Below are 13,448 nucleotides of genomic sequence, written 5' to 3'. Positions count from 1 at the left end.
GGCTTCATTAGGTCAGTATGTCAACCCTTATTTTTGCCCCTCCTAAGAGATTCTTGTTTTCCTTTGATCTGCATCTGTTTGCTACTTTTTTTTTTTGGCTCTCGACTGTCCTGTAAAAATGTTCCGCAATCTCTCCTAATGTTTTGAATGAGAATTTCCTTGTTGAAAAACTTGAACCTTTTAATTGTTAACAATATGTATATAACATAACAATCAAGATAGAGATCTGCCAATTCAGAGGCTCTGCTCCAGAATTGTCTAGTCTTAACTCCTATGCACGTTTGTTCTGATAGTTATATCCATGACCCATTTGCACTCAACACAAATATGAAAAATCATCTTGGTTTCTATTGGGGTGGAGGGGAACAGAAAGGAAGATCTGATGAGGCGGAAGTTGAATTTGAGAAGCTCTTGGGTGTAAAGTTTCCAGAGTTATTTTATGGCCGCCATTTCGGAGGTATCCGTGAAAATTCTTCGCACTTTCATTTTCTCTATTAGAATATGTAGTGTGGTTCTTGTTATTTCATTTCAGATTACTCATTCTACATTTGAGAGTATATTGCGTTCTACAAAATTTATTAACTCCTTCAATTGGTCGATTGTGTTCACAGGAGGGTATGCCAATGGAATTCTCTGTGTGAAACAGATATATCTTGGAGCCACAAAAGCTGCAGTAGCTGACGCGCGCAGAGTTAATTATGTAATTTCCCCTTTCAGCAGGATACAGTCTTACTGTATTTCTAATTTATCAATCTTACTGACGAAGTATGAAGGCCTCTCCAAGAGTCTCAAGCAAGTTGAAATTATGTAATTTCCCCTTTCAGCAGGATACAGTCTTCACGCAGGATTTGCTGTAAGTGTTCTTGTGATAACAAAAAACAGAGTTTAAAAGTACAAAAGAACATTTCTTGAACAGTTGAACTACTTGTGATCATCCCTTTTTTGGGTAATGTTTCTGTACAAGAATCTATATGCAAATTGTTGTAATTCTTGAAAACAATTAGCTTTTTGACTGTTGGAAGAGTCGGTTGCCAGCATTCTGTTGGAAACGTGTATTGCACGTGCACAATATGTGTAATGTTACAAGTTGCTCTCTGATACGGCATCCTGAATTCCAGCCCTCTCAGCAGAACCGTCAAAGTCTAGTAAAAATAGCAGAATGTTCGTGGCAGATGGTTGGTGATTGGTGAAATTAAAAAGATGCGTCTCTTTAGTTTATGCAACAGAATGCCCCTACCCTTGGTACTGGAAGGAGGAGTCACGACTCTCCGTGTCCATATCCCATGGGGTGCGAGTATCTCTACTGATGCGATGTTTCATGTATGATTGCGATGCTTCAGACTCTATATATATATGGATAATATACGGGAATTCTGAAGCATTCATTCACAATATACGTTTTCTGTTCCAATACTCCCGATTATTCCCAGCAGCAATCTTCATTACACTAAAAAGATTTAAAATGGGTCTAAGAACAGAAGTTAGAAATCTGAGATACTTCGAAGAAGGTCTTAGAACCTTAAACAGAATCGATGATAAATTACAAAAAGTGAGTATCGTCTTCATTATTTCTTATTATTTTAATCTTGATTTTAATTCCCTTTTCAAAACCCTAATTCTGTTGTCTGTAATCCATTCTGGTTATTAGTTTGACTTACGTGCAGAAGGTAGAGCTATGCTCGAGAAAATATTTGACAAAGCCGAGACCCGACTGTTTCGATCTTTTGAAAAGGTACGTACGCAAAACCACTTATCTTATCTGCTGTATTATGAGAGTTGGACTGACAGTTTCTTCTTTTTCTGATCCAAACATGCAGGCAGAAAGACCGTTCAAGGCCTTCAAAGAAGCAACAGTTTCCTACTGTAACAGAACCTTTTTGTTACTACTGCTCCGATTCTAGGAGAAGTAAACACAAGCAACGGAGGTCATCCATGAAGAGAATGCCAGGGGAAGGTGGTGGTTGTTTTAGTTTTTTCAGGATTTTCAGACTTCTTTGGTGATTTTCTTTTTTCGTTCTTTGAGTTTTCAGTTGTGTCCGACTTCTCTATTCTTCTGTAATCGTTCTTTTGAACCAATTAAAAAGCCTATTCTGCCTCTCTTTACACGAGTTCAAACAAAATGACTGGATCGAATGAACCAAACCAGAACCGTAAGTGTGGTCTGCTTCTACGGAAATTCAAGAACGATATATAGATTTTCCAGAAAGTTTCATGCCGGAACAACCTTTTTAAACCATGTTGCAACAAGACAAAAAGCACCGCAAATATACGGTGTAAGCAGAGTGTAATTGACACGGCCGTGATATAATTCTCGATTCAATTTCATTACTCCGCTAAAACGAACCCTAAACAAAAACCAAACATCGATCAATCAATCACTCTTGTTCCTTTTCGTTGAAGAGCGATTCAGAAATAATTAGCTTTATTCAACTAACCAAGAAATCATCGAATTAGAAGAAAAAAACTGAACAAATGAGTTTATCACCAACACCAAGGGTTCGGTCTGGGAGAATGGCCGAAATCCATGAAGATGCTACCTGCAATTCTGGTTGTGGTAACTTGTTCGGTGAGAAATTCAAATACCCATCTTCCATCAAAAAGATCACAAACTCCAGGAGGCGATTCGCTTTCTTCAGTAATGTTCTTGGGTAGTTTTAATCAACTCTTGGTTTTTGTTTCAGAACCACAAATTCTAGTAATATCGGTTCTTGATTTTATTTTTTTCCATTAACACATACTATTCTAGTAGCAGTAGCAGTAGCAGTTCTTGAATTCATCACCTTTCTTCTTCGATATTTAATTGAAGTTGAGATTTTGTTGGTGAATTTCTTGATAATGTTGTTGATGATGATGAGAAGTAGAAGGTTTAGTTAAGAATGGGAATTCTGCTATTGAATTTGGTTGTTGATTTTGTTTTGGAAGAGATGACGAACTGGAGTATTAAAGAATGTGACACACAATGTGCAGATTCAGGATTTATGTCTCAAAATTAGAAATAACTATCTAGAGTTTGAATTGATTTATATATAGTACCTTTTCATTATTGTAGTAGAGAAGATCTAGTTATTTCTTGAATCATTGTGTTGTTTGATGAACATTCCAATGGTTGCATTATCATAGTGGAGTTATTTCTTGAACCATTGTATTGTTTCATCAAACAAACATTGTGTCTATTCATGACTCAACACATTCACATCCATCCATCTATATAAGAATTCTGCATCATTCACTATCTTCTCTATTTGGATTCTCTATTTAATCCTAAGCAATCTTCAAATGCAGGACCGTGAAGAAGTTAAAATGGATATACTTGTTGAAGATCTTCCATCATTTTTAAAAAGCTTTAGCACCTTGCAAAACCATATCAACTTGAACAACATGTGAGTATCTTTGTCATTTCTTGTTACTCTAATTTTGAATTTTGATTTATTCCTTTTCAAAATTCTAATTTGTTTTGTGTTGTTTGTTCCGTTGTGGTGATTAGTTAGCTGATGAGAACGAAAGGCTTGCTTTGAAAGCGGCTTTAGACAATGCTGTTACACAACTAGTTCAATCTCATGCAAAGGTATGTGCATTAACAAGAACAAGTTTTTTTTTCCCTATAATTGTTATTCATGATTGGCTTGTGGCCAACAATCATTTTAGAACTGATGAAATGAACCAGTTTATGGGGTCTGCTACATAGTGTAGAGATATTGAAGAACAGATGATTAAATTGGAAAATTTTACCTGATTTCTCACATGAAAAATATAATTCAAGGTTTCATGATAAATGGATTACATGATGTTGGCTAAAATCTTAGTTGCTTATGAACTGGATTGCTTACAAAAGGTTGGAGTTATAGCTTCTTTAATGTTTTTGTCTAAATTTTTGATTCAAACAGACAGTTGGGGATCAATCAGGCGCTTCCTCACTGAAATTCGAAAGACAAAAACAAGATGTAATGCTGGAAAATCAAGTTACTTCTACAAAGAGCAGACTGTGTTCTAACTGTGGAAAAATTAAGAAGCTCGAGACCGCAGGGGCCAAGGTGATGACTGAACTAGATATCATACAAAGGTTTAAAGCTGCTGGTCATATAGGAGACGATAAAGTTTTTCCAAGGAAAGAGATGAAAAACCATTCAGCTTCGTCAATTGGTTCTCAAACTCAACCTACAAACTCCAGCGGGTCGTGTACTAGTAGCGAAAAGTTGGACTCACCTCCGCACCGTGTTATGCAGTTGGATCATCATGGCATTTATAGGTCCATATCTCCGAGTAGAACTCCGGGAACCCACTATGCACATAGCACCGGCAGTTCCACATCAGACAGTAGTTCTGAGGAGGAGGACTACCCAGTTAGAAGCCGGAGCCGATATTCCAAGGATGATCCACCACGTAGGACCAGCAGTTCCACATCATACAGTAGTTCCCAAGAGGAGGACTACCCAGTTAGAAGGAGTCGATATTCCAAGGCGGATCCACCACAGAAAAAGACGGGACATGTTAGAAGATTTATGAACAAGATTGCAGGCATGTTCCATCATGATCGCCTTGAGGATACAGATGCATCATCGTCGGATCATCGTCATCATTCTGCTCTGAAACCTGTGGGAAATGGTATACTTCGCCACAAACACAAAGAGAAACGCATGCAAAAGAGAAGAACAGCATCAGTTAACAAGCCAAAGAGATTTCCGAACACTCGTAGAAAGGCATCACACGGGTTAGAACTGTAAGTTAATGACGACACCAAAAATTTGCCTGTTATCTTCTCTGTTCTCTCCTTATGTCAGGCTAGAGCTCTTCTAAAATAGGATTTTTTCCTCAAAGAATTAAACATCAATGTCATTTCATCTTTTTTATGTTTTTCATCTCTTTCTAAATTCTTATCTTGTAATTTCCTAGAAAACTTTTCGGTTTCTTTGATTGTGATTTTTTGGGTGCTTCAGCCTTCATGGAAATTGCTTGTAACCGCACCTCCCTTTGCTATATTTTCCTATTTTTGAATTATTCTTGTTGGACTTATTCACAATGAGCTTACAGTATCATTCATCCTGTAAGTTTGTCATTGTTCCTTACGTAACCTCAGTGTTAGTACCTGGATTATCTTTTCTTTTCTTTTTTTGTCTGAAGAGAACCACCCCCTACTAAGCATCTTGTACAGAGTCCGGACTTATAACTTCTCTCAAGTGATTGCACCAGAAGTATCTGCTTTGGGATAGACTGTTTCATGCTTTAGTGTGTTAAGGCTGTTAAGCAATTGCACCCAGAATCATGCATCATTCTCTATGTTTTCTATTTGGATTCTCTGTTTATCCTCAGCAATCTTCGAATGGAGAACCTATCAACTTCAACAAAATGTGAGTATCATTGTCATTTCTTGTTACTCTAGTTTTGAATTTTGATTTATTCCTTTCAGAATCCTAATTTTGTTCTGTGTTGTTTCATTGTAATCCATTGTGGTGGTTAGTTAGCTGATGAGAATGAAAAACTTGTGTTGAAAGGGGCTTTAGACAATGCTGTTACACAACTGGTTCAATCTCATCTAAAGGTACATGCATCCAACAAGGTTATTTCGTTTCCATAATTGTTATTTATACTTGAGGTTTAAGAGTAAACATACTCAGTTAAAGGGCCGATGGAGACATAAAAAGAAACATTTGAGTGTGGCACTATTTTGTGACAATGGGTAATTGCGCTATTCTGTGAGCACATGTTGGTATATGATTACACTGTAAATATCAAAAGGTTTTGACATTAGTGTTCTGATTGCTTTTTGTTTTCATTTGGAGCTCAGGCTGTTGTGGAAACTCTATTTGTATGTTGTTACTTTTTGCGACTCTGTGGGGTAATAATTTTTGCTTAAAATTATTTGAATAATGGGCAGGAGAAGGGAAATGAAAATGTGTCAAATTTGGTAAATATCCAAGGATTAACTTAGATAAATCTTCCTAGTTTAATTTTATCTTTGAGATTGTTGTGTGTTGTGCATTCATAACGTATCCACTTAAATCATCTTTTAATTTTCATATTACATAAGGAGAAGCGCTCCTCTCATGCTCTGGAAACTGAATTGTGAAATGTTGGGATCCAGGTTTGGTCTTTCTCTTGTCTGCCAACTTTACAATCTGGGCACATATGTTTTTTCCTTCTAGTCCAGCATATATCTGATGAGCATATACATTTTCAGGCTTTAGGATGTGTATGTATCTCTTTGTTCGATGTGAATGAACCTGCTCACCAGATAAGTGAATTCTGGATGTTGTAGCAGAGGTGCATGCCTCAGAAAATAATGCTTGTCCTGATTGCAGTTTGTTGGTAAAAACCCAAATGATTAAGTAACATCGATCTAACTCTGCGTTCGCCACTGGTTATTTTCTCCACATTCTTTTTCGCATTATTTGTCGAGTTTCCTGCCATCATTGATTTTATTCTTCTTGTTGCTTCTGCTCTTCATCCTGCAGCTCTTGTTGTTTTAGTTACTTTCACTGTGGTTCTTGTTGCAGTCTGGTGGTTCTTCTTGTTGCCCCATTTTCAACTGTTCTAGTTTTCGTTGTATTCTCAGTCTTTGTTGTAGTGGATGTTCTCTTCTTAGGTCAATTTGGCATGGTTGTATTCTCAGTCTTCGTTGTAATGGATATTCTCAGTCTTCGTCTTGCACCTCTTGTTATGTTTCTGCAGTTAATGTGATGCATATCCGAATTCATTGATGGGATGACAATTGCTTAGTGCATGGTGGTTGTTTTGTTCGCTGTTATGTATGATTTGCAAATTTGAATGTCGCTTTGCCGCTCCTGACATTCTTGCACTTCTGGATATCTTTTCTTTCAAACTAAACAAAACTAAATAATTTTTTGCTGATTTTCATACGGATGATGCTGTTGATCCTTCTGCTACTAGAGCAAGTTTTTCAAGAACCCTTAAAATCAAATCCTTTCAGTACAGTTGAACTACTCTTCCCTTATTTGTCAGAGATAGCATGGCACCTCAATCTAGCTTGTGAAAGAGAGAACATCCAATGTCCTGGGGATGGGCTGGAACTCCTTAGTTTTCATCACTGATGTAGTGATATTATTATAGTGGGTTAAAAAGTGCTTGTGCACTTCTTCATCCAGCCTTAACAGCGTCCCTTGTTCTTGCGGATGCAGAGTTCAGTTTTGGCATTACCAGTAGAACAGTGAGAGATTGTATTAATTCTCTTTTGATTATCTACTCTCCTTTTTTTACCTGGAGATATTTCAGGCAAGTAATTGTAGTATTTCTGATTCCGCGGGACGAAAATGCCATTGGAAATGCTGGATAGATGTGGGTTTATAAATTTCTTGCCTCTTGGTGGGTTGGTTGCAAGCTCACAGCAGAAGCAGCAATGATGAAATGAAAGAGAAGATCCCAAATTCCAAGGATTCTGAGCTTAATCTTGAGAAGCAAAGAATACCAAAAGACGGTGAAACTAGTTTGCAACTACGAGAGCTTCCTGGCGCCGGAAAATCTTTTTGAGGGAGAACAAAGTAATGGTGAAGGTAGTTTTTTGAAGATGGACTATATGAAGACATTGGAGGCTTTAGTGTCTTGAAATGGTTCAGTTGTGGGAAGAGAAGATAAAGATGGCAGAGAAACAAAGGACTTGGTGGGATGCAGAAATTTAAGGCTGAAATGCAGGAGCAAGGTCAGATTTTTCAAGCAGCAAAATCAAAGGTTAGGGCAATTGAGGGTGTGTTAAGGATGTAGCAGAAATGCAGCTGAGTGCAGCAAAGGATGAACTGCGAGGCAAAGTTTCTGGCTTAATCATGGAGCTAGATACTGAAATGTACTTACAAGTGGGTGAAAATTTACTTTCTGATGGAGTGTTTCGCACTATCTACTGAGAAGCTTTAAGCGACTTTTCTTAAATTTACTGTCACTGCTCTAACTTGTAACAAGAGTGTATAGTGGTTCCATGGTTATCTTTTTGTGCGCAAAAGAACATTCTGTTAATTTTAATGAATGTAGAAGTATGTCTGTTGTTGCAGGGGTTATAAATAGTCATGTCCATTGTCAAGCACCAGTCCTAGTGCCTTCAAAGTGATCGACGAGGATCTGCAAAGGCACAGACCGGAAGTATCCTTTGGTAGTAGCTATTAGAGCATCTTCAATAGAATTAAGACGTTCCCCAACATTCTCCGCTAGACACCACGTACGCCCCTTGGTACCGAAAGGAGGACTGGAGGGTCACGACTCTCCAAGTCCATATTCGATTGGGTGCGAGTGTCTCTACTGATGCGATGTTTCATGAAAGATTGCGATGTTTCAGACCAACACATTCATTCACTGTATATATGCGGATAAAGAACTCTAAATCTTTCATTCACAATATACGTTTTCTGTTCGGAAGTACTCCGATTATTCCCAGCAGCAATCTTCATCACACTAAAAAGTTTAAAAATGGGTTTAAGAACAGAAGTTCGAAATCTTAGATACTTCCAAGAAGGTCTTACGACCTTAAACAGAATTGACAAGCTTTTACGACATGTGAGTATCATCTTCATTATTTCATGTCATTCTAATTTTGATTTTTCATCTTTTTATTCCTAACTTTATTGTTTGTAATCCAATCTGGTGATTAGTTCGTCTTGGACGAGAATGACAGCCAGGCCGTCGATGAACTTCTGAAAAAAGCTGCTTCGATCTTACTCAAAGGTACATAGATTCAACACTTTATGAGTTTTATCTATTCTGGATTATTTCTTTGGCAACAGTCATTTTAAATGCTGTATTGCTTATGAGAGTTTGATTTACAGTTTCTTCTTCTTCTTCTTTTTTTTTTTTTTTTTTTTTTTTTTTTTTGTCTAAATTTCTTATATCCAAAACAGACAACTGAAGCCCAGTCAAGCGCTTCAAAGCAGTGTTCTCGTTGTCGGGAGACCACCACAAGAAGTTCGAGCGACCACCAGAAACGACACAGGCGAACCAGTAGAAGATAGATCTACGTAGATCGTCATCTTAGATTCAGATGAATGTTTCCCGCAGCTTTCTGATGTTTTTTTGTTCTTTGAGTTGTCAGTTGTATCTGACTTCTCTTCTTCTGTAATCTTTTTTTAAGTCTTAATACTAATATACATTTCCAGCCACACCAGACTGACCACGTTCTTTTTTCACATTCAGTATTAGTGTCGATTTTTTTCACATTATTTTCCAGAAAATTTCATGGCAGAACCAACAATATTATGTGCAAGACAAAAAAAAAATACGGTGCAAGTAGAGTGCAAGTCGATTGATCTTCTTCTTTTTCGCTGAAAATTTCATCAACACTACTTCTAACTCTAAACAAACCATCAATCGATCTTCTTCTTTTTCGTTGAAGAACGATTCAGAAATAAACACCATCATCAATAAACCCAACCAATCAGACAAAAAAACTCAGAATAGAATAAATGGGTTCATCAATCCTACCTGTTGAAGGTTCTACCTGCAACTGTGGTGGTAAATTGTTTAGTGAGAAATTCAAATACCGATTTTGTATCAAAAAGATCACAATTTCTTCAATAATCTTCTTGGGTAATTCAGTTTAATTCTTGATTTTTGTTTTGGGACCAGTAATTTTATTAACATGGGTTCCTTGGGTTTTTGATTTTATTGAATTTTCATTAACCATGGTTTTCTGGTGATGATTCTACTCTAGTAAAAGTAGCAGTGTCTTTTCTTCAATATTTTTAATTGAAATTGAGATTTTTTGGTGAAGTTCTTGATGATGTTGTTGATGAGGATGACAAGTAGTAGGTTTAGTTGATAATGGGATTTATGCGATTGATATTGGCTTTTGATTTTGTTTTGGTTTGGTTTGGTTTGGTTTGTAAGAGATGAGGAGGGTAGTATTAAAGAATATAACAGACAATGTGTAGATTGATGATGTAGTCTCAAACCTAGAATCAACTGCATCCAAATTCAACAATCTAGAGTTTGAGTAGATTTATATATACTGCCTTTGCATTATTGTAGTAGAGAAAGATCTAGTTATTTCTTGAATCATGTTTGCATTATAATAGTGGAAAATGTTCTAGTTATTTCTTGAACCATTGTGAGGTTTCAAACATTGTGACTATTCATGACCAAACACATTCACATCCATCCATCTATATAAGACTTCTGCGTCATTCACTATGTTTTCTATTTTGGATTCTCTGTTTATCCTAACCAATCTTCAAATGCAGAACCTTGAACAAGTTAATATGGATATAATTGTTGAAGATCTTTCAACCTTATTAGAAAGGCTTAGTACCTTGCAAACCCTGTATCAACTTCAACAAAATGTGTGTATCATTGCCATTTCTTATTACTCCAATTTTGAATTTTGATTTATTCCTTTTCAGAATTCTAATTTTGTTTTGTGTTGTTTGTAATACGTTGTGGTGATTAGTTGGATGATGAGAATGAAAGGCTTGTGTTGAAAGCTACTTTAGACAATGTTGTTACACGACTGGTTCAATCTCACGTAAAGGTACGTGCATTCAACAAGGTTTTTCTTTTCTATAATTGTTATTCACGATTTTCTTTGGGAAACAATCATTTAAGAACTGATGAAGTGAACAAGTTTATGGTGTCTGCTATAGAGATATTGAAGAACAGACTTTCAGATGATTAAATTGAAATCTTTACCTGATTTCTCACATAGAAAATAGTATAATTTATGGTTTAATGATAAATTAATTGCATGATGCATTGACTAAAATCTTAGTTTGTATGTACTGTATTGCTTACAAAAGGTTGGAGTTATAGCTTCTTTTTTGTTTGTCTAAATGTTTGATTCAAACAGACAGTTTGGGACCGATCAAGCGCTTCCATACTAAATCTCGAAAAACAAAAACAAGATGGAATGTTGGCGACCAAACTGTGTTCTCATTGTGGGAAAATGAAAAGGTACAAGACCGCAGACACGGAAGTGATGACTGAACTAAATGTCATACAAAGGTTTAAAGCTGCTGGTCATCCAGGGGATGTTAAAGTTATTTCCAAGGAAAGAGATGAAATGCGGAGTCAGGGCATTAAGAGGAAGAATCAGATGCAACGGGGAAGAACTAATCCACCTTTGTTGGCTAGGAAGGTTGAATCTGAGACTTCGAAGGGTGTGGTTCATTCTCGACAAAGAGTGCACAAGGAAGATAGGAATGCACAAGATCTTCATCTTCCTGTGCAGAAACCTGCGGATAATGGTGTACACCATCGCAAAAGCAAAGATAAACAAATGCAGGGGCAGAGAAAAACACCCGGTTTAAAAAGAATGTCAGGCTACCAACACGGACATTTCCGAAAAGTTGAAGGAGGTTTATCTACTCAAGTTTTTGGTCCGAATCTGAGCCGTCGTCAGTCGGCACCAGACGGTTGGAAAAAAATAGTGCACATCTTAAACTTGGCATTGGTGTCTGAATTCTGGAAGGCGAAACTTGGGTTTAAGAGTAAGCATGCCCAGTTAAAGGGCCGACGTAAACATAAAAATAACATTTGAGTGTGGCACTATTCTGTGACCAGGGGTGTTGGACTATCTTGTCAGCACATGTTCGTATATTCATAGGTTTTGACATTAGTGTTCCAAATTTTCAGATTTACACCTAATTCATTTGATGTGGTTATTATATGGTAAACCGATTGTGTTTCGTTTTTTTTGTTTTTAATTTTTCATTTGGAGCTCAGGTTGTTGTGGAAACTCTATTTGTATGCTGTTACTTGTTGCAGAGTCCGTGTGGTAACAATTTTTGTTTAAAATGCTTTGAATAAGATGGAAAAAGAAAATGTGCCAAGTTTGGTAAACAATCCAAGGATAAACTCAGTCAGATTAATCTTCCTAGTTCAATTTTGTTTTTGAGATTGTTGTGTTGTGCATGTATAACTTATCCACTTAAATCATCTTTTAATTTTCAGATCACACAAGGGGAAGCGCTTCTCTTATGCTCCAGAAACTGGGTTGCTATACGGTGGATGCAGATTGAGAAATGTTGGAGAAAAGTTGGGATTCGGGTTGGTCTTGCTATTGTCTAATCTGGCACGCACTGTTTTTTGCTTCTTGTCCAGCATAGATCTGATGAGCATTGTATTTTCAGGACTTCAAGATGTGTATGTATCTCTTTGTTCGATGCGACATTAATAAACCTGCTCCGTGGACGAGGTTCTCTATTTTTCTTTGCATTATATATAAATATTTATTTTCTCATGATTTCTTCTCAATAATGGGAATCCATGGTTTTTGAGTGATAACATATTCTCTGCAACATTGTTTGCAGTGATGTACACGGAGACTGTCCTAGATCTCTACCTGTTATTAAGGAGCTAAACGGGGCAACAGATAGAAAGGATGGTCCTTTCTGGGATTATGATGTGAGTTAATTTTGCATTACTCCTGTCTTATTTCCACTTATTTCTTTAGAGATTTATTCTTTTAGTAGCACCATCTCTTTAGATTGCTAAATTTATTTCAGCTTAAAAGCCGTTTTAACGTGTAAACTCTTTCTTCAAGTCTCAAATGTCTTACTTTTCGATCTTTTCTTTGAAGTCTTTTTCTTATGTGTGATTTACAGTAGTCTAGGCGACAAGGTCCAGACTTCGGTTTAATATTCCTTCAACCGAAGTCTTGCCTGCTTCATGTTACTCTGGTCAGCGATGCTGGTGAAAGATTTCATGAATTTTCGTTATGGATATGCATCAATGCAGCTGAGTGGAGGAGCAAAAGAAGAATTGGGTGAAAAAGTATCCGCCTTACTCAGTTGAATCTGATATGGAAATGTAACTAGAATTAGGCGAAAATTTTACTTTTTGATGGAATCTTTTAGGCCTTTGTCTTATAAAATGTCCAAAATCTGAAGAATGATGATAAGCCAAAATTTTAAAGCTTTGTTATGTTTATTTCTGACTGTTAGAGTTTTTGGTATAATGCCTTACCCTCTTTTGAGAGATAATGGCCATATATATTATTATGATTTTTTCGTCAATTAAGGAGAATATCCTGTGACCGTAAATAAGGCAGAGTATCTTCTATTACACCCCCTTAGTCTGAGCGGGAGAGGAACAAACGCTAAGACTAGAACGAAAATTAATAAACAATTGTCTTGGAAGACCCTTAGTGAAGATATCAGCATATTGATGTTCGGAAGGGATGTGCAGGACACGAATATCACCAATACCAACCCGTTCACGAACAAAATGAATGTCAATCTCCACATGTTTTGTGCGTTGATGTTGGACCGGATCAGCAGACATGTAGACAGCACTCACATTGTCACAATACACCAGAGTGGCCCGCTGTAATGGCATATGTAACTCAAGAAGTAAATCCCGTAGCCAGGTCGTTTCAGCCACAGCATTAGCGACACCCCTGTATTCTGCTTCAGCGCTGGAGCGGGACACCGTTGCTTGACGTTTGGAAGAACAAGAGACAAGATTGTATCCAAGAAAAATGCAGTAACCAGATGTTGATCGGCGTGAGTCAGGACAGCCCG

At 37.1% G+C, this 13,448-nt stretch overlaps 1 protein-coding gene and 2 long non-coding RNA genes across 8 annotated transcripts; all 3 read left to right on the top strand.

The window, feature by feature from the left end:
- Positions 1-2,351: 2,351 nt before the first annotated feature.
- Positions 2,352-7,991, top strand: LOC113338237. Of its 2 annotated transcripts, XR_003354689.1 has the most exons (6): positions 2,352-2,648; positions 3,283-3,380; positions 3,485-3,565; positions 3,885-5,345; positions 5,456-5,536; positions 5,783-7,991. It is a non-coding gene; the product is annotated as an uncharacterized LOC113338237 (long non-coding RNA). The 2 variants fall into 2 exon arrangements; XR_003354688.1 differs by having other exon boundaries at positions 5,456-7,991.
- Positions 7,992-8,346: 355 nt separating this feature from the next.
- Positions 8,347-9,090, top strand: LOC113339006. Its single transcript, XR_003354909.1, has 3 exons — positions 8,347-8,493; positions 8,589-8,661; positions 8,835-9,090. It is a non-coding gene; the product is annotated as an uncharacterized LOC113339006 (long non-coding RNA).
- Positions 9,091-9,100: 10 nt separating this feature from the next.
- LOC113339005 (E3 ubiquitin-protein ligase ORTHRUS 2-like) lies at positions 9,101-12,840 on the top strand. Of its 5 annotated transcripts, XM_026584408.1 has the most exons (8): positions 9,107-9,519; positions 10,173-10,271; positions 10,379-10,459; positions 10,775-11,414; positions 11,878-11,973; positions 12,057-12,121; positions 12,237-12,330; positions 12,531-12,840. In XM_026584408.1, exons 2-5 carry the CDS (start codon positions 10,191-10,193, stop codon positions 11,943-11,945), a joined length of 870 nt encoding a protein of 289 aa, XP_026440193.1. In that variant the 5' UTR covers positions 9,107-9,519; positions 10,173-10,190; the 3' UTR covers positions 11,946-11,973; positions 12,057-12,121; positions 12,237-12,330; positions 12,531-12,840. The 5 variants fall into 5 exon arrangements, with proteins under 5 accessions (XP_026440194.1, XP_026440193.1, XP_026440190.1 ...); XM_026584409.1 differs by having other exon boundaries at positions 9,101-10,271; positions 10,775-11,761; XM_026584405.1 differs by having other exon boundaries at positions 9,108-10,271.
- Positions 12,841-13,448: the final 608 nt, after the last annotated feature.

Source organism: Papaver somniferum, unplaced genomic scaffold (genome assembly GCF_003573695.1).
Source record: "Papaver somniferum cultivar HN1 unplaced genomic scaffold, ASM357369v1 unplaced-scaffold_19, whole genome shotgun sequence".
NCBI lineage: Eukaryota > Viridiplantae > Streptophyta > Magnoliopsida > Ranunculales > Papaveraceae > Papaver > Papaver somniferum.
The sequence above is the reverse complement of the archived record's forward strand: the minus strand, read 5'-3'. Positions and strand labels throughout refer to the sequence as shown.